Genomic DNA, 22,072 nt, shown 5'->3' with positions numbered 1-22,072 from the left:
GGTCATAAGACTGACCTCATGTTCAAAGTACTAGGATACAACAAGTATTTCCAACAACTGACCAGCTGACCAGAAGTAACACGACTGGACCCTGCAGTTGGCTTCCGCCTGACATCCTGTAAGTCTCTAAGCGCTTCCTCTGAGGTGCTGTGGGACTTCAGAAGTGTACTCCGGTGGTGGTTTGGAACTTAAAGGACTAAGGCCTCATTTATGTATTTGGGGTATATATACTCCGTCACAAAAATGACAGCGTATACATACTGTCAAGACTGTCGTCCAGCTGCCAAACTTAAAAGCGGGTGAACGTATGATTTCATCTCTGTTGCAACTAAATTCCTCTGAAGTCCCTGCAGAGTCTGTGGCCCCTAATTTTTATGGATAGAATTAGAGGTCAGTGTTCACTGCCCATCACGGCCAGGAAAATCCTGACAGTAAGGGGCAGTGAAAACTGCTAAATGCTCCATTGCCATGGTAGAGGACACCCAAAACGAGGAATATTATATATTTCTTTTCAAAAAGAAAATACAGTTTCTGTGTTTTTTAAATGAAAATTTAAAAGAGACCAGTTTGGTGCACAGCTCGTCATGTTGATGGAGCTGTGTAACAAACTTTAAAAAGCATTGACAGGAACCTCTGTGACGGCGGTACCGGCCAAAAGGTGGCAGTCATTTCTAAATTTGGCAGCTGGCATAGACTCGGCTTGGCGGATGCTAATTTCTCTGCCAGAATGACGGAGAATACACCAGCCACCACAATTTAAGTCAGGCCCTAAGTCAGAAGGTAAAATCCTTGACCAGGATGGACCTGATCAGTGTATCCCATGCATGCTCCATTGTGCTCAGCCTCAAATTGCGCTTTGGTTTCGGTATACCGCGATCATTTGTGCTTTCTGGCGCTATTTCTACTTAAAACTTTCAAAATTAAAATCTATGGTTCCTGTTATTGCATTCTTTTTCAGTTTGTATATTAAGTTTTACTCTATTTTTCTAATTCGATATAGGATGTTTATTGTTTTACATGTTAAGCTTATTACTGTTTTGGTACTGTATAAATACTTCACACATCTCCCTAAGTTAAGCCTGTCTGCTCACCCACCCTAACTAATAATCTAATTTCTTACAGTGGATAATGAGTAGCAAGAAGTTATGTCCCTGTAATGAGGCATAATACAGACATGCCCTCCTGTCATGCACGGGTCTGGCAATCAAACCACATCTGCAAACTTCTGAAGTGCTTATGTATAGTTACTAGACTTCCCCTTTCAAACAGGGTCATTTTGGAAACATTTGTAACAACTCAATAAATATTAAACAAGGCTTTTATAGGCCAGTACTTTACTGAAGTTGTATTTTATGTCCCAAGTATACGGTTATGTAAAAGTGACTTTCAATGATTCAAGTACACAACGTATCATATATTTGTACAGAAAATCCTTTAGAACGTATAGAAAATAATCAAAAGGCACAAATAAAAATATATTGTTTGCTTTGAAATCTCATTAATATTTCAGCATTTTTTCCAATGTTTTAAAGTGAAACAACCTTCACCAGTCGCCACATTGAATATCTCTTTGTGTTGTCATTACTTGGAGCCATGGACATCGAAAAAATGCTCCTGGCTATCGCCCTCCCCACTGGAGATAGTCATCAACGTCTGATTCTCTCCCAACGCACCTCCCGCCACCAATCCCTTATTCTCCTCCCGCAATTGTCGATAGGGGTCTTCTGGAAGTCGCATTGCTCTTGCTGAATCTTCAAAATGCTATGGCCCAAATTGACTAAGTCTTTGCGTTGCCCTTGAGTCACGCAAGGAAATGCAATACAAGCAGAGGTTTAAGTAAAATTGACAAAGTCACGCAAGAAGACGATTTGCGCCACCTTGCTTGACTCTGTAAAGAAATGTAAAGCAACACTGAAGCTTGTGCGGCGTTGTGTTACATTTCATAGTGGTAAGTATTTCACAAGTGGAGCATGGGTGTTCCAATTACATTTGAAGCAATCCCAGATTTACCAAAATCGTTTAAGCAGGGACTGCACCAAAATGGTACTCCACCCCAACCAGGGCGTAACAAGGCGATTACTTTCTCTTTCACATTCTGCATCATGCATAGAAAGAGGAAATAGCACTTTAGGATTGTTTTTGTGCAGGGAGGTATGCCTTGCAGCACAAAAAGTGTTCTGCCTATAACACAGGTACCCTTGTTCCTTGATCCTGGGGTTCCTGGGGTACCTGCATTGGCGTTAGGCTGCCACAAGTGCACCAACGCAGGCAGAGGGCATCATATCTTATTAGATATAGCGCTATCCAGCAATTTGCTGTTCACACAATGCAGAGCAACACAGCAAATTTGCTCACTGCCCTGCGCTGCATGAACTTTGAGTAAATGTGCCCTCAATTTTCATCCAATTAACCACCCTAGAAGGAAGCCCAGAATCCCCAGCAGCAGATGCCAGGTGCAGGTGGAAGAAGCGGGTGTGCACATACACATACACACACACACACACACACACACACACAAACACACACAAAGATACAAAGAGAAGAAAGACAGGCATCATGGATCTGGGTCTGAGCACGAATGGTGGTGGGTCTCCGCTTCTGAGATCAGACCGGTAGGATCCGAAAGGTCACACTTCTGGATGTGAATGTGCGAAGTGATGCGTGGGCATTGTGTCCTCATTGGCATCAAGGTGCCCAGGCGGCAGCCCTTCCGGATCCACCCGCTGTGTTCATCTAGTTTGACATTGAAGATTCTGACACAGAGACCTGGAAAGGAAGAAAACGAGATTAAGTCATGTACAAAATAGTCTGTCATCTGTGCTGGTAGTGTGACAGTACACAGGACACGCAGTGAAGGGCTGTGCAGGGGCCTCACTCTCCATTGTCACAGCACAATGGACAGGGTGTGGTTGAGTGTGCAGGGGCCTCACCCTCCAGTGTCACAGGACACAGGACAGGCTGTGATTTAGTGTCCAGGGGCCTCACCCTCCAGTGTCACAGCACACAGGACAAGATGTGGTTGGGTGTGAAGTTGATGGAGCAGGGAAAAGACAAACATTTTTGTTTACCCCTTGTAAAGTCATTCTCTCATAACTGTAAGAATATTAATTGTGGGAAACATGGAAACTAATCAACCAAGTGCACATAAAAATAGACACAACACGTGGGAGAACTAATTGCTGTTCGGCTAAATATTTAATTTACCAATAAAACAATGAGTCATATTAATATAGAGCTGTGGTATTATAGATATAACTGAATAAATGTGCGTATTTGTGTTTATGTTAGAAGTTTGTGTGGCAAAAAGAATGCAGATGGTGAGTAAATGACGCATATTTGTGTACTTTTGCTAGGTAATTACTAACAGGGACAATTGGAATGTTGGGAGGTAAACAGAAGGGCTAAAATTCAATATCTAACTTCTTTTGTGTTTGTTTTCATTTTAGTTCCCATTGAGGCCTGCGCGCCCTAGTCTGAAAATGGCTGTTTAAACGAGCCAATGAAAGTCGACTCCGAAAAGACGGCCCCCACACATGCGCTGCGTAAACGAGAAGTGAGTGAACGGCCTATGCTCGGAGCGAGAGATGTCAAGGCCAGCTTGGCCTATGAACGGGAAATTTGCCAACGGATGCCTGTATTTAAAGCATGGGAAAGGAAGAAGCTGTAATTTTCTTATGTATAAAAGATACAAGAAGTGAATGACAAGTACAAGTGTGAACATTAAGTCATGAGAAAACTTTGGGAATGACAGGGCAAATTTGTGAACTGGTTTGGACAAGGAGGACATGAGGTGATCATCACAACCTCTCAAATGGACCAATGAGAAATTAGTGTGGACCCTAAAAGTTGCTTAAATTTGTGCTTGTCAAAATATAAATATTATTTGCCTTTTCCTAATAAATTTAGATACATTTCTGTAAAATATAAGTTCGAGTCTGTTTTTATTTAAAATAAAAGTCATGGCAAAATTAATTGCTCATGGTTATGAAAATATACTGTGATTGAGCTGGACTTAATCACCATCAACTGACTTCTACTAGTTGGTTCATCTAACAAATAGCGGAGTATCTTGATGTTTTATTGTCTATGACTGTTGAATAATTTAAATATTAATAATGTATAAAGATAGAATTTAGGTTAATAAGGTACCCCGCTTACCCAGCAGCTCGCCTTCTTATGTCATTGATTCAGGGACAGTGAATTCTGATGTATGAGTGTGTGACTCGCGGTGTCATGGGCCCCACCGATGAGTCAAATAGTTGCTCCTGGGTTAATGAGATGAGTTTTGAGGGTTGTTTGGGAGCCGCGCTGAGTCAGTGTGCAGGGGCCTCACCCTCCAGTGTCACAGCACACAGGACAGGTTGTGGCTGAGTGTGCAGGGACCTCCCCCTCCATTGTCACAGCACATAGGACAGGCTGTCATGGCGTTGTGCAGTAGCCACGCCCCCTACTGTTACAGCACAAAGGACATGCTGCCCTGGGGATGTGCAGTGTTGTCGGCCGCATTGTTACAGCACACAGACCAGGCTGCCTTCGGGATAGCAGTGTTGTCGCCCTGCATTGTTACTGCACACAGAACAGGCTGCCCTAGGGATGTGCAGTGTTGTCGCCCTGCTTTGTTACAGCACACATAGCAGGCTGCAATTGGGATTGTGCAGCGACCTCACCCTCAAATCCTTGTCACGTCTGGAGCCTGCAGTGTGCAGAGAGGAGCACAGGAGCGACAGGCACAGCTAGCTTACTTTGCTGGAGTGCTCTTGAAAGTGGAGCGCAGATAGTTTGCCAAGAAATGAAGGTTTATAACATTTGTTGCAATGCAAGTGGTGGTAAAACACTAAATAAAGCTTCATGAGTGTCAATTATACTTCACATGACTATCTGTGTGTGTAGTTGCTTGAGGTGATTTAGGTGTTTGTTACAGTTTGTGCTTCTGTCTGTGCTTCTGTCTGTGCATGGCTATATGGCTGGATGTGTGCGTGCCTATGAACCTTAGTGTGCGCTTGTGTGTGCGCGCGTAAGTGCATGCGTCTGGCTTCTGTATTTGTGTGGCTACATGTCTGGATATGTGCATGTGTGTAATGTAATTGGGTAAAATGAGTATGAGATTTATACTGCTCATACAAACTGGGAGTACTTCACTGCATTACTAGTGCAGTGTGACATCTGTGATGACAATGTATTTTGGTGGGCATTGCGGAACTGGCACGGCGGTATATCCTTTACTTGAGAAATAGAGAAATTAACTTGGCACTGTGTGATATTCATATTGGGGCAGTGTGAAACCTGGCACGGCAATGTGTACTTTGCCTGCTGAAACAATGTGGAAACGTATGGTAAGGAAACTGATATGTAATTTATATTTCACATACCAGTGGTCTGACAAATGTATCATGGAAATATGAGATTTTCAGCCCCACACACTGTAGAATTGAATTGGGCATGACAATGTATAAAGTCTGTATAGAAAGTACTCTGCCAGCATGGAAACTTTCATGGCAATGCCACATAGGCACAGTGAACTGACCCTTGCCACAGTGACAGGTGTGTGTCTGAAAGAGCAGTGCTAGCTGTATGCTTTATGTTGTATATGAGTTGTTCTGATATATAATGTCCACTAATGTAAGTGGGCACCTTGCCCCAGTCCAGACAACGCTTATGGTGATTTAAGAGGTCAAAGATAACCTTAGAAAGCTCTCGAAGTGGTAGCCGTGGAGAGTAGCCTTTAGGCTTAGTCTTGAAGAAATGTTAAGCAGCTTGTTTTACCAGAATGCAACCTTATAGTATTGGTTAAATGAAAGAAGAACCACACAGTAGTCATAAAAGGTGTATTTATTGTTATGACACACTTTAAATACCTTACAGTATCTGCTACACGCACATAAACATAAAGCACACAATACTGTAGCACAGAAACAAACGTAAGTAGCACTAAACACAGTGGGCTCCAGGGGGAGACCAAACCATACACTAAAATAGTGGTATGAGAACCACGACTCGAGTCAAGACAATGTCTAGAGGTTGTAGAATCGCTGGGACCCCAAGGAACCCAGGACCTACTTAAAAACTGGCTCCCAGTCCCACCCCTCTCTCTCTCAAACCCCAAGGAACCACCCAAGGTGAATAAGGAGGGACCCCACAGAGGATGGATACAGTGTGAGAACACGAGCGTGTGCGACGTACAATTCAATGGGAGAGTCGCAGTTGCAGTTTTAAAGTTTGAGGTCCCCTCCCAGTGGAATACGAGGAAGCCCTTTGGATTAGTGGAGGTTGATGAGCCACCCCACCCTTGGATACTGTAGTACCAGAGTTACCTATCCCAGGCGAGCCGGGTTCATAGGGCTGAAGTGGTGTCGGAAACCGCTGTTTATCTCAATGGAGGACTTCAAGGAAGTGCCACTGCGGGAAAGAAGAAAAGTGTGAGTTGGACTTCAAAGGTGGATTTGGGTTGAAGAGTGCCTGAAAGAAGAGGGAACAGAATCTGGGTCACTCAGGAGTGACCAGGGGCTCCGTAGACTAATTTCCACCAAAGTCGGGGGCTTCAGGTGCGTTGAGAGGGTTCTTGACTCTGCAGCCACCGGGACCAGGAGATGTAGAGGACAACCAGTAGTCGGATGCAAGCTGTCCCACGAAGGATGTCTACTGCTGAGGGTTCGGTGTCAGGCTGAAGCACCAACAAACCTTGGCAGCAGCAACCCACAAAGATGGTCAAGAGGAGGTACAGTTCGGACCAGCAAGGCCCAGGAGACTCACCAAACACCAGGGAGTCGGGACAAATCTGGAGCAACCAGGAAAGCCCAAGATAAGCAGTGCTGACCCTCAAGAGGACCCACAGGCTGGAGGCACAGGAGTTGCGAGGGGACCTCCAGCAGAATTACAAAGCAACAGCTCATGGAGCACTGTGAAAAGACCAAAGTTCTTTAGTGGAAATGGTGCCAGAGGTCAGGGCTACTTGGAGCCCAGTGCACTTGTTTTGGGAACACCAACAAGCATATACACTTGCAAAAGTATGCGGTGCACAGGGGTATGGGTATTGCACCCCCCATGAGTGATTCTGACCTCAAACTTGATGAGAGGGCAGCTCGGACCTCAAGGGACATGGAACCCACCTCCTGTGTTGCTGGAGTCTTCGGAGTTTGCAGGAGCTCAGAATCAGCAGACCAGTCAGTTGCGTTACAGTGCCTGCTTTTGCAGGGGAGTGACTCCTTCACTCCAAGGAAGATTTCTTCGGTTGTCCTTGATACTCCACAGGTCTTGCACAAAGCCTTGATGGTGCACGGGCACAGACGATGCGTTGGTCATAGTAGGAGATGAAGTCGGGCCCAAACGAAGTCCAGCCAAGTCCAGAGTGTCCAGACGAACAAAGGTCAGTGGTTTCTTACTTTGAATCTTGTCCACTTCGAATCTAGGGTCCTACAGTCAGGTAAGCCTTTTTGTACCCACGGGAGAGGGTTAGACAGATTCAGGCGACACTCCGAGGGTAGGGTCAGGACAGTGGGGAGGATACTCCCATGTCCATTGTCCAGTTTCGAGTTTTGAACAGGACTATGCACAGGAACACCAAATGTGCCCCTCATGCAGACTTTCGGTTACTGGCAAGCGCACCCATCCAGGCCTAATACACTAAATCCTGTCTGGGAGGTGATCACACCTCCCTCTAAAAGGATGTCTATTGTTCTGTCTTCCCCTGCTCAAGCTTAGCTTAGCGGCAGGAGGGCAGAAATGTGTCTCTAGTCGGCAGCAACCATTTTGGGCTGCCCGGGACTAGAAGGCTGGTACACGGATCACCAGGGACCTCACAAAGCTTGTTTCTGATGTGGTATCATACCTCCCACACTGCTTACTGGTGTGGGGGTATGAATCCACAATGTTTGACACCAAACAGGATTGGGTTACTTTCAGCCGTTTTAGAGTTGGTCATTACGAGGTCGCATAATGCCACTCTCTATGTCGTTAATGGCTGTAACACTAACAAACTGGGAGAATGGACTCCAGAGGCTGCAGGGGTGTCCTGCTCATGCAGTGGCACCTTCTCACTTAGAACCAAGCACCCTGCCTTCAGGATTGTCAAGGCCTGCTATAGTGGTGGCTTATAGGTTTTAAGTGTAGTGACCCTTAGATATAGTAAACCTTTATCTTAAGTAAGTGGTGCATGCACTAATTTACACAGGCTGCAATGGCAGTCCTGTAGATCCATTTTGCATGGCCTCTCATGGGTGGCACAATACATGTTTCAGCCCATGGGAGGCCTCTGGCGTACCTATGCCCTGGGTCCATGTGTACCATATACTAGGGACTGACAAGGGCACCCCAGTATCCAATCTGGAATGGACCTAAGTAAAGGATATAACATTTTAGGGAGAAAGCAAATAGATGGAGGTCCTGATTAGCAGGATCCCAGTCAGTCTAGTCAAAAACAGTGTTACATCAAGCAGAAAGTGGGGGTAACCAAAATAAACAGATCCTATTTCCTACAATATGGGTCAACAGCTAGATTATCTAAGCAGTACCACTGGCACTGTGAGCAGTGGCAGACACATCTGAGCAGCACCACTGGCACAGTGAGCAGTGGCAGACACATCTGAGCAGCACCACTGGCACAGTGAGCAGCGGCAGACACATCTGAGCAGCACCACTGGCATGGGGGGGTTGGCTGGGCGATTTAAGCATCATCACTGGCACAGTGAGGTGTGGCAGACATCTCTGATCAGCACCACTGACCCAGGGAGGAGGGGCAGACCTATTTAAGCAGACTCACTGGCACAGTAAGCAGCTCCAGATATCTCTGAATGCCACCACTGACATAGTGAGGGGTGCTGGACAGATACGAGCAGCACCACTGACACAGTGAGGTGTGGCAGACACATCTGAGCAGCACTGCTGGCACAGTGAGGAGCCGCAGGGCTATTTAAGCATTATCATTGGCACAGTGAGGGGTGGTGGGCATATGTAAGCAGCACCACTGGCACAGTGAGGAGTGGAGGGCATATTTAAGCAGCACCACTGGCACAGTGAGGAGTGGCGAGCATATTTAAACAGCACCACTGGCACAGTGAGGAGTGGAGGGCATATTTAAGCTGCACCACTGGCACAGTGAGGAGTGGTGGGCATATTTAAGCAGCACCACTGGCACAGTGAGGAGAGGCAGGCACATCTGAGCAACACTGCTGGCACAGTGAGGAGCGAAAGGCCTATTTAAGCATTATCATTGGCACAGTGAGGGGCGGCGGGTATATTTAAGCAGCATCACTGGCACAGTGAGGAGTGGTGGGCACATTTAAGCAGCACTACTGGCACATTGAGGAGTGGTGGGCATATTTAAGCAGCACCACTAGCACATTGAGGAGTGGTGGGCATATTTAAGCAGCACCACTGGCACAGTGAGGAGAGACAGGCACATCTGAGCAACACTGCTGGCACAGTGAGGAGCGAAAGGCCTATTTAAGCATTATCATTGGCACAGTGAGGGGCGGCGGGTATATTTAAGCAGCATCACTGGCACAGTGAGTAGTGGTGGGCACATTTAAGCAGCACCACTGGCACAGTGAGGAGTGGTGGGCACATTTAAGCAGCACCACTGGCACAGTGAGGAGTGGTGGGCACATTTAAGCAGCACCACTGGCACAGTGAGGAGTGGTGGGCACATTTAAGCAGCACCACTGGCACAGTGAGGAGTGGTGGGCACATTTAAGCAGCACCACTGGCACAGTGAGGAGTGGTGGGCATATTTAAGCAGCACCACTGGCACAGTGAGGAGTGGTGGGCATATTTAAGCAACACCACTGGCACAGTGAAGAGTGACAGGCATATTTAAGCAGCACCAATGGCACAGTGAGCAGTGGCAGACACAACTGAGCAGCACCATTGGCACAGTGAGCAGTGGCCGACACATCTGAGCAGCACTGCTGGCACCGTGAGCAGTGGTAGACACATCTGAGCAGCACTGTTGGCACAGTTAGGAGTGGTGGGCATATTTAAGTACCATCACTGCACTGTCAGCATCACCAGTCTAGTTGAGCATCAGTGATCACCGCAAAGAGTCTGGACCACTGTTCATAACTCAGGATTATGTGAGCAGTACCCCTGGTCGGATGGCACCCTGAGCATCATACCAAGAGAACAGAACAGTTGACCAAAACCCTCCCATGATACATCACGTCCTGAAATAACTAAATAACCTTACACAATGCATTGTAAACAGCCCCCTGGAGTGCAGTATCTGCAATTCTGATGCATTTTATGTCTGGGGCAGGCATGCTGATGGATTGCTCACTGGGACAGACACAATGAGTGGCACTACATCTGACACAGTACTTAATACCTGTGTATTACTGCTTTATAGTAAGCTTTACACAGGGCATTTTGTCAAGTGGGGTGCATGGAATCAGCATACCGGTTGGACACTCACTTTTCTTTGAGGCGCATACTTGATTTACGGCTGCAGAGACAGTTTTGGATGCGGTGGAAATTACTGAGCCAGTATAATATTGTATATCTGTCCCTGCATGTCCATAGCTGTCTGCAAAGCCTATGGCTATTAAGTCAAAATATTTGGAAAATGGAGCTTTGAAATGCACTAATTTGGCCCATTTTCAGAGTTATTTTGGGAGGAGTTACCTGTCAAACTTTCCTAAAATTCACATTGGAGGCCTTTGGAGTGACCGGATGCAAATGCTTTAGCAGGAGTCTTACCACACCCACCCACCAAGGTTAAAGAATTAGTCAATGAAGAAAGCTCTCCCTTTGACTCACTGTGTAGTTAGAGGTTCCACGTATTGTACTGCTCCATTGCCCTGCTCCTGAGTTCATCATTTTGGATAAACCTAGCTCTGCATATTTCCATCGAACATCCTCACCTGATGTCATTCCTTACATGTTTTTAAAGTGGTACGTGCTCCTTTAATTGGTATATGCTGTGAAGAAAAGCTCAGAAGGAGGAATGCGAATGCAAGAATGCAGATCTGCTTTCCCTCTCATGCATTACACCCTAAATTTGAAGGCATTTGCAAGGGGTGCAAGATGCCTCCTGCCTCATAACATATAACGAGGCAGGAAGCCTGGTGACCTCCTGTGAATGCACTGATTAATACAACATTCTCATAGCAAAACTAGGCTTAGGTCTCAAACCATTCTGGTAATTTGGAACCAGGGCTTGGTACATAGGGCCCTCTATTCCTAATAAGCATCCTTAGAAAGATATCCTGCCTGGAGATGCTGGAGTCCCATGTCTGAACTGGGGTGGCAGAGTGGGCTAAAGAATGGTGATGGATTAAACCCAGATCTTTTGACTGGGTGTGAGTGTTTGATTGGTTCAGATGCTCCGTCCATTACCACCCCCTTTTGTACCGCGGACTCCCAGCTGTGCCAGGAAGCAGCAGGGAAGAGATACACAATGAAAGCCTCCACTGAAGCTCACTCACCTGAGCCGATGAATGTAAAGCCGTCATCACTGGGTTTATCGTTTATATCTCCGTAGCACATGTCCCCGCTCTGGATTGTGCCATTGAAGGGGGCGTACACTGTCAACCCATCGCGACACACAATGTCCACTCCTTTCAGGTATCTGCGGCCTCTGGAAAAGAATAGCTCTGTCAGCAATGCAGACCTGTAGGTATTTATGTACACATCAATCACTATGTTAACCACTAGTGCAAGACACATTAACTCCCATTATACGCCTGCAGCACATTGTTGTTAGACTATAGGCCTGTACCACAAGTGTGTAAATTTACCATGTACACCATGATTACACCATTTGGCAAGTCGTCTGCCTGCACATGAATGCCCTAATGCCTTGACCACATTGGCAGAGCCGTCTTTTTGCACCTTTGCTCACCAAGATACCTAGCTATGGAGCTGTGCTACATTATTTGACTTTAGGTAACAACTAAAGTATTTGACATAGCTCCACTTTCCAAGAGCAAGAAATACCTTTCTGATGTTTCGGCTTGGCCATAGACCTGTGTGGGTCTTCAAAGGGCAATCAAGGGAAGTCCTTAGGAGCAGCAGGTGTTTATGATAACTTTGCGGCATGTTTTTTGTTACAGGCGGGTAGTGGACACTCCCCCTAAGCTGGGACTTCCACACTCGATGTCTCACAATTTGTCACCTAATGAGATCATCGTTATTAACGAAGGCCTGAAAATAATGTCATTTTAGAAGGTCAAAGGGATTTTAGTTTGATTTAATAATATGATAATGGGCTGTTGATGAATATTTGTTCCTAGTATGGACTGCAGGAAGTACTCTTTTATGGGTTCTATTTATATTATATTTCAGCAAATAATGTCACTTTAAAGAAATGCATTGTATACATGGAACTCTGCACTCTCAAAAATTCGATTATTACTGAGACTAACAGTATTCCTGTGGAAGCAGCAAGGGGCTGATTGACCAAAACGCATGAATGCTCTCATTTAGAGAATGCTGGTTTCACCCGTCCCGCTAAACTCACAGCTTCCTTGCCCCATTTACAAGAGTGGGACCACTGTGGTCGTCAGAGCCTCCGCTGGCCCCACCAGTGCAAACCCTGAATCTGGCAGTGCATCTGCCGTACGGCACAGTCAGAGTGACCGTCACCTCTCCCTGTTGAGTGTGGGGGGCTTTTACTATATTTGCCTGCCAGCTCAGCAGGGAAATTGCTATCTGCCTCCCAAACACATTTGGAGAAAATTCTCTATCCACCAGGACAACTGACATTTTTTTTTCTGCTCAAAAACAAGCAGCAGCTTTGGGGGTTTACTGTTGGAGAACAGAAAAGTTTTGCAGCGAACATGTAACATGGCACTGACTTGGCCCACCCATCAGACTTCAGACCAGCTGCCACTGTTGCGATTTCTAAAATTGCGATTGCATTTAAGAAATCGTAATTTGAGATTTCTTAAATGCAATGCATGAACATTTTAAATTTGCGAATTCGCAAATAGGGAGAGGTAAATTACCATGAAGTTGACCTTCATGGTAATTTCCAAAAACTTTCAAAAATGCACAAAAGTGCATTTTTGAAAGTTTCATTTTACACACACACATGCCCTTGGGGCATGTGTGTGTGAAAAATGCACTTAAATTTATATTTCATGGGTGCAGGGGGGTCCTTTGGACCCCCCCGCACCCTTGAAATTGCAGTCTCAATTTGCGATTCGCAAATTGCTAATCGCAAATTGAGAATAGCTTCCCATTGATTCCTATGGGCCTCTTGGCCCATAGGAATCAATGGGAAGGGATTCCTTAATTGCGATTTGCAAAATGTGAATCGCAATTAAGGAATTTTTAGAAATCGCAAAAAAATTGCGATTTCTTGATGCATAGCCTTTTGCGATTTCTTAATTGCGATTCCCTAATTTTCGCAACTAAGAAATTGCAAACGGCAACAATGATGCATGTGGCCGTATAGCTCCAACTCTTCCAACCCACAGCACTTCTACAAAGGCAGGAAATTAGGAGATATAACCTCACATTTAACCATTGGCTGCAAAGGTCATCAAATCAAGTTTAGAAGTTCAACACCAAAACATATCCCTTAAAGACAGTTTAATAACTCTGCAACCCAGAAACCTTGCAGTGAGCAGAAGTATGAATAAAGGTTCTCAATAAAGAACTGGAATGGATTGTGATTGAAGAGAACTGTCATGCAGAACATGCATTTATAATTGAACAATGTACGCCAGCAAAACAGGGCTTAATTTGTGAGTGTATTATGGAATACTGAAAACAGAATATCGACGGAGCAGAATATTGTTACAAGAATACTGAGGGACAATAGTGAGCGAAGAGGTAAGTGCAAAGAGAAATAAGGATTTACTATTCTTAACTCCACATCTACATACCTTGAAGATATCAAATAGCTTATATCTAAGTTACATAAAGAAAATGTATATAAACTTACCTTTTGATATTCGATCCCATCGATATTATGCATGTGAAATTAACAACTTACACCTTAATTTGTACAAGAATAAGTGTCACGGCCCAGAGTTTTGTTCAGAAGCCCATTGCCAGTGCTTTCGAAGTACAGGGTGCTGGATACCAAGGCTCTGCTGCCTTGGTTCCACCTCGTGCCTCTTTTACCCACCAACAGACACTCCCTGCCTCCTTATCTCACTCTTGTAGGATCTTTTTTCCTTCTCTTCTTTCTCTCTTTGTCACTGAGTTTGCATCTTTCTCTTCCTCCTTCCTTCCCTATTCTCTCTTGCTCTAAGTCAAAGTCTGATGGGAAAAATAAATCTGCAAAAATTAAAGCTGGCGTGCCGCTCCTGCAACCACCGGTTCAAATTAAGCTCTAAATAACCTGTAGCAATGCCATTCTTTTTACCTTTACACAAGAAAATGAACATTTTAATCTTGGTCTTTACAACATGCATAGAATGTTCAGAACATCATGCATTAGCTTCTCAATAAATCGAGGTCTCCAATGGAGGCCCAGATTTATGCCACAATTTCAGAAAAACGCACCCTTTGGGTCCAGTTGTTTTGTACCAATTTATCTTACATGGATACCCCAAAAATCTGGCATGGATGGGGACTTGTGGACTGCCTTCGGACAATGCTGCCCTAGTGCTCTGAGAGCCAGGGTTGCTGCTTTATAATGTGTTCTTTCTTGTGAAATACTATGGTCAAGGGCTCCCTGTGGCTGTGTGGCTCATCTTGAAGTATCAGAGGTGTAACTACTCTATATGATAAGCAAGGGGAGGGAGAACGTAGAACAACGTATAGAGTGTACCCATTCTGTTACATGAAACATTGTTTAAGATGTGGGAGCACATACCACTTGGCGGATTCAAAACAATGTTATGCAGTTGGAAAAGACTGTCATAAGTGTGGGGAAAAGGGACACTTGGCACGCATGTGCAAACAACAGTATGAGAAAGTGGCATGTGTGAATGATTCAACACCCACTTATAGAGTTGTCGTTGTTGGTGGTGATGTGGATGTGATGGAGGTCAGTGGTATAGTGAGAAGAAGAACACGACCTGAGGCGAATATTGAGATAAATGAGAAAATTGTCTCATTGATGGTGGATACAGGTTCACTGTACACCATCATACCACAAGAAATTTATGATAAGACATGGGGGAGTGGTTCATTATCTAGGTCTGATGCGAAACTCAAATCATATCAAAGGAATGACATTAAAGTGGTGGGGTGCAAGGAAGCAAAGATAAGGTTTGAAGGAAGAGAAACCCATGGGAAAGTCTATGTGGCCGAAGAAGGACCACCAATCTTAGGGTGGCCGCACCAATTTGACTTAGTTAGGAATTAAGGTAGACCCCACAGCGGAATTTCCAGTCATGACTGTGAATGCATGTAATGCTGACAATCTGGATGATTTGTTGGATAAGTTTAGTGGCGTATTTGAACCAAGACTAGGAAAATTCAGAAATTATCAGCATGTGATCAAATTAAAGGAAAATTTGATCCCAGTTAAGCACATAGCCAGAAGAGTTCCCATTGCAGCTAGAGCTAAGGTAAAATAAATTATCCAACAGTTATTGGATTACAAGGTGATTGAGCCTGTAGAAACGGTTGAGTGGTTAAGTCCGGTTGTGATCACGAACAAACAGGATGGTTCACTCAGATTCTGTGTGGATTTGAGAAGTTTGAACGAAAGTGTAATATCGGATAGATTTCCTTTACCAATAAATTAATGAGTTAATATTAATGCTGGATGGTGCTAGAGTTTTTAGCAAATTAGATATGCGGAGTGCATACCATAGGGTTTCCTCACCTGTTGCTTGTTTGGACAGAAGTGGGAGCTTTGGACTGCGAGCACGCTGGAGCTGCTCTTCCTGTAATCTCCTTCATCAACTCCTCGCGGAACCCGCTCCGCGGGTCCCACTTCGTCTCTGGTTCTCTGTCAGCGCTGCTGAAAGTGCGCTGTGACTGCGAGGACTTCAGCAAACAGAGCCTCTGTGGCGGTGGTGTGGGCAGGGCTGTGAGCGTGGTCAGGCGAGGACTTCAAGTCCCAGGAGCGCCTGACCCTCGGCATCACCAGCAGCTGACCCGCTCTCCCTGCTGGCTCCTCCCCCGCCTCAGCGCGGCTAAATCCAGCGCGTCAGTTTCCCAGTTGGTTTCCTCACCTGTTGCTTGTTTGGACAGAAGTGGGAGCTTTGGACTGCGAGCACGCTGGAGCTGCTCTTCCTGTAATCTCCTTCATCAACTCCTCGCGGAACCCGCTCCGCGGGTCCCGCTTCGTCTCTGGTTCTCTGTCAGCGCTGCTGGAAGTGCGCTGTGACTGCGAGGACTTCAGCAAACAGAGCCTCTGTGGCGGTGGTGTGGGCAGGGCTGCGAGCGTGGTCAGGCGAGGACTTCAAGTCCCAGGAGCGCCTGACCCTCGGCATCACCAGCAGCTGACCCGCTCTCCCTGCTGGCTCCTCCCCCGCCTCAGCGCGGCTAAATCCAGCACGTCAGTTTCCCAGTTGGTTTCCTCACCTGTTGCTTGTTTGGACAGAAGTGGGAGCTTTGGACTGCGAGCACGCTGGAGCTGCTCTTCCTGTAATCTCCTTCATCAACTCCTCGCGGAACCCGCTCCGCGGGTCCCGCTTCGTCTCTGGTTCTCTGTCAGCGCTGCTGGAAGTGCGCTGTGACTGCGAGGACTTCAGCAAACAGAGCCTCTGTGGCGGTGGTGTGGGCAGGGCTGCGAGCGTGGTCAGGCGAGGACTTCAAGTCCCAGGAGCGCCTGACCCTCGGCATCACCAGCAGCTGACCCGCTCTCCCTGCTGGCTCCTCCCCCGCCTCAGCGTGGCTAAATCCAGCGCGTCAGTTTCCCAGTTGGTTTCCTCACCTTTTGCTTGTTTGGACAGAAGTGGGAGCTTTGGACTGCGAGCACGCTGGAGCTGCTCTTCCTGTAATCTCCTTCATCAACTCCTCGCGGAACCCGCTCCGCGGGTCCCGCTTCGTCTCTGGTTCTCTGTCAGCGCTGCTGGAAGTGCGCTGTGACTGCGAGGACTTCAGCAAACAGAGCCTCTGTGGCGGTGGTGTGGGCAGGGCTGCGAGCGTGGTCAGGCGAGGACTTCAAGTCCCAGGAGCGCCTGACCCTCGGCATCACCAGCAGCTGACCCGCTCTCCCTGCTGGCTCCTCCCCCGCCTCAGCGCGGCTTTAAACCTCCTTTGTGACACCGCAACGCGGGAGCGCGCGGGAGCGCGCCGGGAGAAGCCCGGGACAAGGGCGGGACCGTCTGAGGCCGTCAGAGGCTGAAGAAGGCTGGGCTGGGCCCCCTCCCTTGGCTCTCCGGTATTAAGTTTGTGCGTCGTTGTTTCTATAGTTTTGTATTGTATTTCAGGGTTTTGTTTATTTGGCCTCATATTCTACAATTGTTATTATTTTATTTTTTACTCCCCTTTTAATACAGTCTCATGACGGCTAAAAAACTACGATCTGGGCGAGTGATTGTGGGGAGATCTGGGTCTAAAACCAAATCCAACCCCCTACAGAATAAAATTGCATCCTCCATGCAATTGAAAGGTCAATGCCAGCTTTTCAATTTATGGGATAACGGGAAAGATAAACCCACTGATCTGCAGTCCCCGAATGAAATCCCAGGTTCTAATGATTTGGTGCCTGTTAGTGGGGTTATTGATGTTTCCTCTAGTTTAGGCTTGGTTGCTAGTCAATCTTTGCCTATTCTAGTTAGTCCTGAAGTACTAAGGAGCTCGCCTTCGGCGTCAAACAATGTACATCTGAAACAGAGTATTCCCCTTGAATCTTCGGGTAACATGCCCTCAAAATCTGATAAAATTGTCCCCTCCCAAACTGCACTAATGGATGTTCCCAAAGCTTTAGTGAATACTGATCTGAATATTGATCTTTTGTCTGCAGTATCAGTTAAATCCCCTGTAGTAGGGAATGATTTCACACTGCCTGACATTGATTTAACAGCTCATAGGGCGCGGGTGGGATCGTTTCAGGGGAACCCTAAAGGTGTGCCTTTAGAGGAAGCAATAACAATTTCAAGTACTGGTCCTCTAAGTAGCACACCTTCTAATAAATTAGATTTTTCCCTTCCACAATTAAATTTTACATCTTGTTCAGGTCCAGTGTTGAACAATTTAGCCGAGGGGTCTCCAAATATTAATGGGAGGCTAATCTCTAATTCTTTGTCCTCTTTGGAATCAATTCTTTCGTCGATTTTAAGTTTACTTGAAAAGTTTGTGGGAGGTTCGGAATGTATTTTTGACACTGTAACGCAAATTCTGCAAGTTCTCTTGTTAAGTAAAAATGAGTTAGGGTCAGATCTTCCCATACCATCTGCTTCTATGTTGGTGCTCCCGAAAATAAGCGCTCCTTCCGCTTCGGCAGTTTTGGATTCAGCTCTATCTACTCCTTTGACTGAAGGTCAAAAGGATAAGAAGCCTGTGGTTCTCCCAGCTGTCCCCAATCCTTCCAAAGTGGTTTCGGCTAGCGCTAATTGTATAGCCCCAATCAGTGACAAGATAGAGGTAATAGCAACATCTCCTCTCATTCCCAAATGTGAAATTCCATCCCTCTTTCCGATATTCTCCTTGCCATCAAGTAAAGAAGAGGAGATTCCTAAAGTAAATACGGGATTGACGGGAAAAGTGAGTCCCCTGAAATACAAAAAGATTAGAATGAAGAAGAGGAAACCCATCCGAAGATTCGCTAAAAAAAGACAGAGGAAACTTCTTTTTGATAAGAATGTTGAATTAAGTTTAGATGACTCTCCCCAGGTGGAGCAGTCTCCTACCCCCCATGTAGAAGTTAGGGTTATCTCACCTAAAGAAGACGCCCCTTCCTCTGGTCTAGGTCCTATAAACTTTACTAATCCTTTCCTTCCCAAGGTTTCCCACCCTTCTGCCAATCCTTTTTCATTACATTGTAATGTTAAAGCAGGATCTTGCCAAGTTATTTCTAAGGTTACCTCTCCTTCTGTTATCTCGTCCCCTACTGCCTTGAATCCTTCAGCAAGACCCTTTCAGGTTCCATCTTCAATGACAGTCATTCTCCCAAAAGAAAAAATAAATGTGGATACGTTATATCTTGATTTTTCTCCCTTATTTGAACCAGATTTAATTTTAAATAGATCTGCCCTACTAATCTGTTTTAAAGAGATCGAAAGTTTGAAATTAATTCGAACGTCCGATTTAGATATTGTATTTCTCCTTAACTCCTACGTGGGGAAACCAATAAGATCAACAAGGGTGAAATTCCATTCGAAAGTTGTGTTGAATCTTGTCCTACAGTGGGCAGAGGAATTACAAGTTAGAGGGATAGATGTCATGCCACACTTTGGGGAAAAATGTACTCAAAGTATTTTCGCCAATTCTTCACTATCACTCCCCTCCAAAACGGGTGTGCTGTTGTCGGATTGGTCTAATCTCAGATCAGAGGACCTAAAAATTTGTGTGGCTAGGAATGAAAGGCAAGTTTCATACAAAAATCCTCCCCTTAAGCAGACAGTGAAGGATGATCAATCTAAATGGAGTTGGTTACCTGGAGTTTTAGCGAGTAAATCCGCTCCTTGTTCTAAGCAACATTCTAATTTTTAACAGAGAGCTGAAATTTATCTCTTGGAACACTGCCGGATTTAAGGATTTTAAGGAGAAATTGGGTTTCCTACATTCTCAAAAGGCAGATATAATCTGTTTGCAGGAAACCTGGGTTGAAGGAAGATTAGCTTTGGAAAAAGACTATTTTGTTTTGGATTATAGCGCAACTAGCACTAGAAGAGGCCATGCTAAGGGAGGGTTAGCATGCTTGTTATCTAACAGATTGCAATGGAACTATTCACACTATCTAGATCCAGGGAAACTGTTTCAAGCAATAACCCTAAAAGATGTATTTGAGGATTGCCCCAATAGATTGTTGATTGTGGTAAACATCTATATTCCCCCCAATTGTAGTTTTAATGTTGGTTTAAAAACTTTGTTTAGTTTTTTAACTAAAGCGTTGGATATCTCCCCAACTCCGCATGTGTTAATGTTTGGGGACTTAAATTGTAATATTTCTAACTGTGGGTTGGAGCTGTTTAGAAATACTCCATTGGAAGAGTCTTTAAATATCCCATCAGCCCAGTTTCCCTCCAAAACTAAAACTAACAAAAGAGGTAAACTTATCTTAGATGGCTTACTTAAAGTTGAATGCTTAATAGTAAATGGGAGGCTTCCATCTGACATCCCGGCAGCTTATACTCGTAAATCTAATAAGGGAAAATCTATTATTGATTTTATCATGGTAGATTATGCCGGTTTTCACCTATTGAAGGATATGAAGGTCATTGAGTCTAATCTTAGTGACCATAACGCGTTGATGCTTTCTGTCTCCGTTAATCTTCAGAAAGTGGATCCGTGGAGTCTGGATATAGATTCTGTGAATTTTGATTCCAGCTCAGGGAAATGTTTTTGGAACCCTTGTATTGTTGAAAATCTGGCCCCTCTTTTGTATTTTACTGTCGAGAATTTACCCCTTTGGGAAGGGAGAGAGCTGTTGTGTTTTATTAATTTTTTAGATTCCGTAACTGCTAGTGCAAAAAAGAAACCAGGTGGGAAACAATCCCTCGTAGTCCCTCATCCTCTACGGGCTATAAATAGAGAAATAAACAAAGTTGTAAGGGGGCAATTCTTATTCTTTACCCAAGAAGCTAAGTCTAAGTTGTTTATTTAAAAAAAAAGGAGAGTTAGGCTTAAGGCCCGCTTAAAACGTTCTAAGGAAGATGCCCTCTGGATTCAACTGAGGGAAGCTTCTTATAATGGCCAAGCCAAAACATTCTGGTCCTTAATCGGCAAAGGTTGTGGTACCAGAGCCAGTCCTACGCCTATTGCCATCGAGGAACAGGTGTGGGTTCACTATATCGAGAAGTTGTACAGTAACAATAATTCTCATGTTTTTAATGTTGCATCTGATAATGTCTCACGTATACTTGTCTGTCCAACGGAAAAGGAAATTGAATGTGCCATTAAGAATATGCGCTTCTCTGGCGCGATGGGTCCTGATAAAATCCCAATTTCAGTATTAAAACACCAGAGTGAACTCTGGAGTAAAATACTTTTTCCAGTGTTTAAGTTTTGTTTTTCTAGCGGAACAGTCCCCCCTTCCTGGAAAGGAAGTATTATTGTCCCTTTATATAAAAAAGGGGCAAGAGATCTACCACAAAATTATCGTCAAATTGCCTTGCTTGACGCCATTGGTAAGGTCTTTGCAAAATGTGTGCTTACTTTAATGAATCAATGGGTATCTGAACATAAAATCCTTCCCATGGAGCAAACAGGTTTTAGACAAAATCATGGAACTTTAGATAACCTGACTGCATTGCAAGTTATCAATGAAAAATATGTGAAAGTCCGTGGTGGTCAGGTATACGGCGCCTTTATTGACTTCTCCACCGCCTTTGATAAAGTAGATAGAATTTTGCTGTGGAGAAAGTTATTTAACTTAGGTATGCCCTCATTCCTTATTAAGTTAATTCGCGCCCTTTATTCTGACACCTGGTGCAGAGTCCTACTTGGAGGTGAACGTGGAGTATCTAAATTAATTCCCACTTCCAATGGGTTGAAGCAAGGTTGCCTTTTGGCTCCATTGCTATTTTCCTTATATACAGTTGATTTACCCGTCACCCTCTCTGCTTGCGCCGGTATTGCCCCGTCCTTGGGTGGAGTTCCAATCGCATGCCTTATGTATGCAGACGATATTCTGATTGTGGATCTCACCCCAAAGGGCCTGAATAATCGGTTGCAAGCACTTTCTGAATATGCCGAAAGTCATTTCTTATCAATAAACACGGCAAAAAGCAAAGTGATTTGCTTTTCCGGTAGAAAGAAGCCTAAATGCCTTAACTATCCATGGGTTGTGGGGGGGAAAAAACTGGAATGTGTGAAATCTTACACCTTCCTAGGTAAAATTGTCACTCATAATTTAAGTGACAAATTACACATTGACAATAACTCTCGGAAGGCTATTTCTCAGGGAAAGAGTTTAGTCTCCCTGTATAAAGCCACAGGTAGAAGGCATTTTTCTATTCTTTTAGATGTTTTCAGAGCGAAAGTTCCGGCCTCCCTGTTATATGGAATTGAGTTAGTTGATCTAAAAAAATGGAGTTTCTTAAACTCTGTAGAAGGGAAAATT

General features: G+C 45.0%; 1 protein-coding gene across 4 annotated transcripts in view; it reads right to left on the bottom strand.

Moving 5' to 3' along the window:
- Positions 1-542: 542 nt before the first annotated feature.
- The window catches only part of LOC147724956 (uncharacterized), a 235,710-nt gene continuing 214,180 nt past the window's right edge, over positions 543-22,072 (bottom strand). For 3 of the 4 annotated variants that reach the window (XM_086966449.1, XM_086966448.1, XM_086966450.1), the window contains 2 exons: positions 11,418-11,569; positions 543-2,766 (listed from right to left, as the gene is read on the bottom strand). In XM_086966449.1, the coding sequence (XP_086822575.1) occupies positions 2,555-2,766; positions 11,418-11,569 (364 nt within the window). In that variant the 3' untranslated portion in view covers positions 543-2,554. The remainder of the gene's footprint in view (positions 2,767-11,417; positions 11,570-22,072) is intronic. The other variant, XM_086966452.1, reaches the window with a different exon arrangement.

The sequence above is a fragment of the Lissotriton vulgaris genome, chromosome 4_1 (genome assembly GCF_964263255.1).
Source record: "Lissotriton vulgaris chromosome 4_1, aLisVul1.2, whole genome shotgun sequence".
NCBI classification, from domain to species: Eukaryota; Metazoa; Chordata; class Amphibia; order Caudata; family Salamandridae; genus Lissotriton; species Lissotriton vulgaris.
The sequence above is the reverse complement of the archived record's forward strand: the minus strand, read 5'-3'. Positions and strand labels throughout refer to the sequence as shown.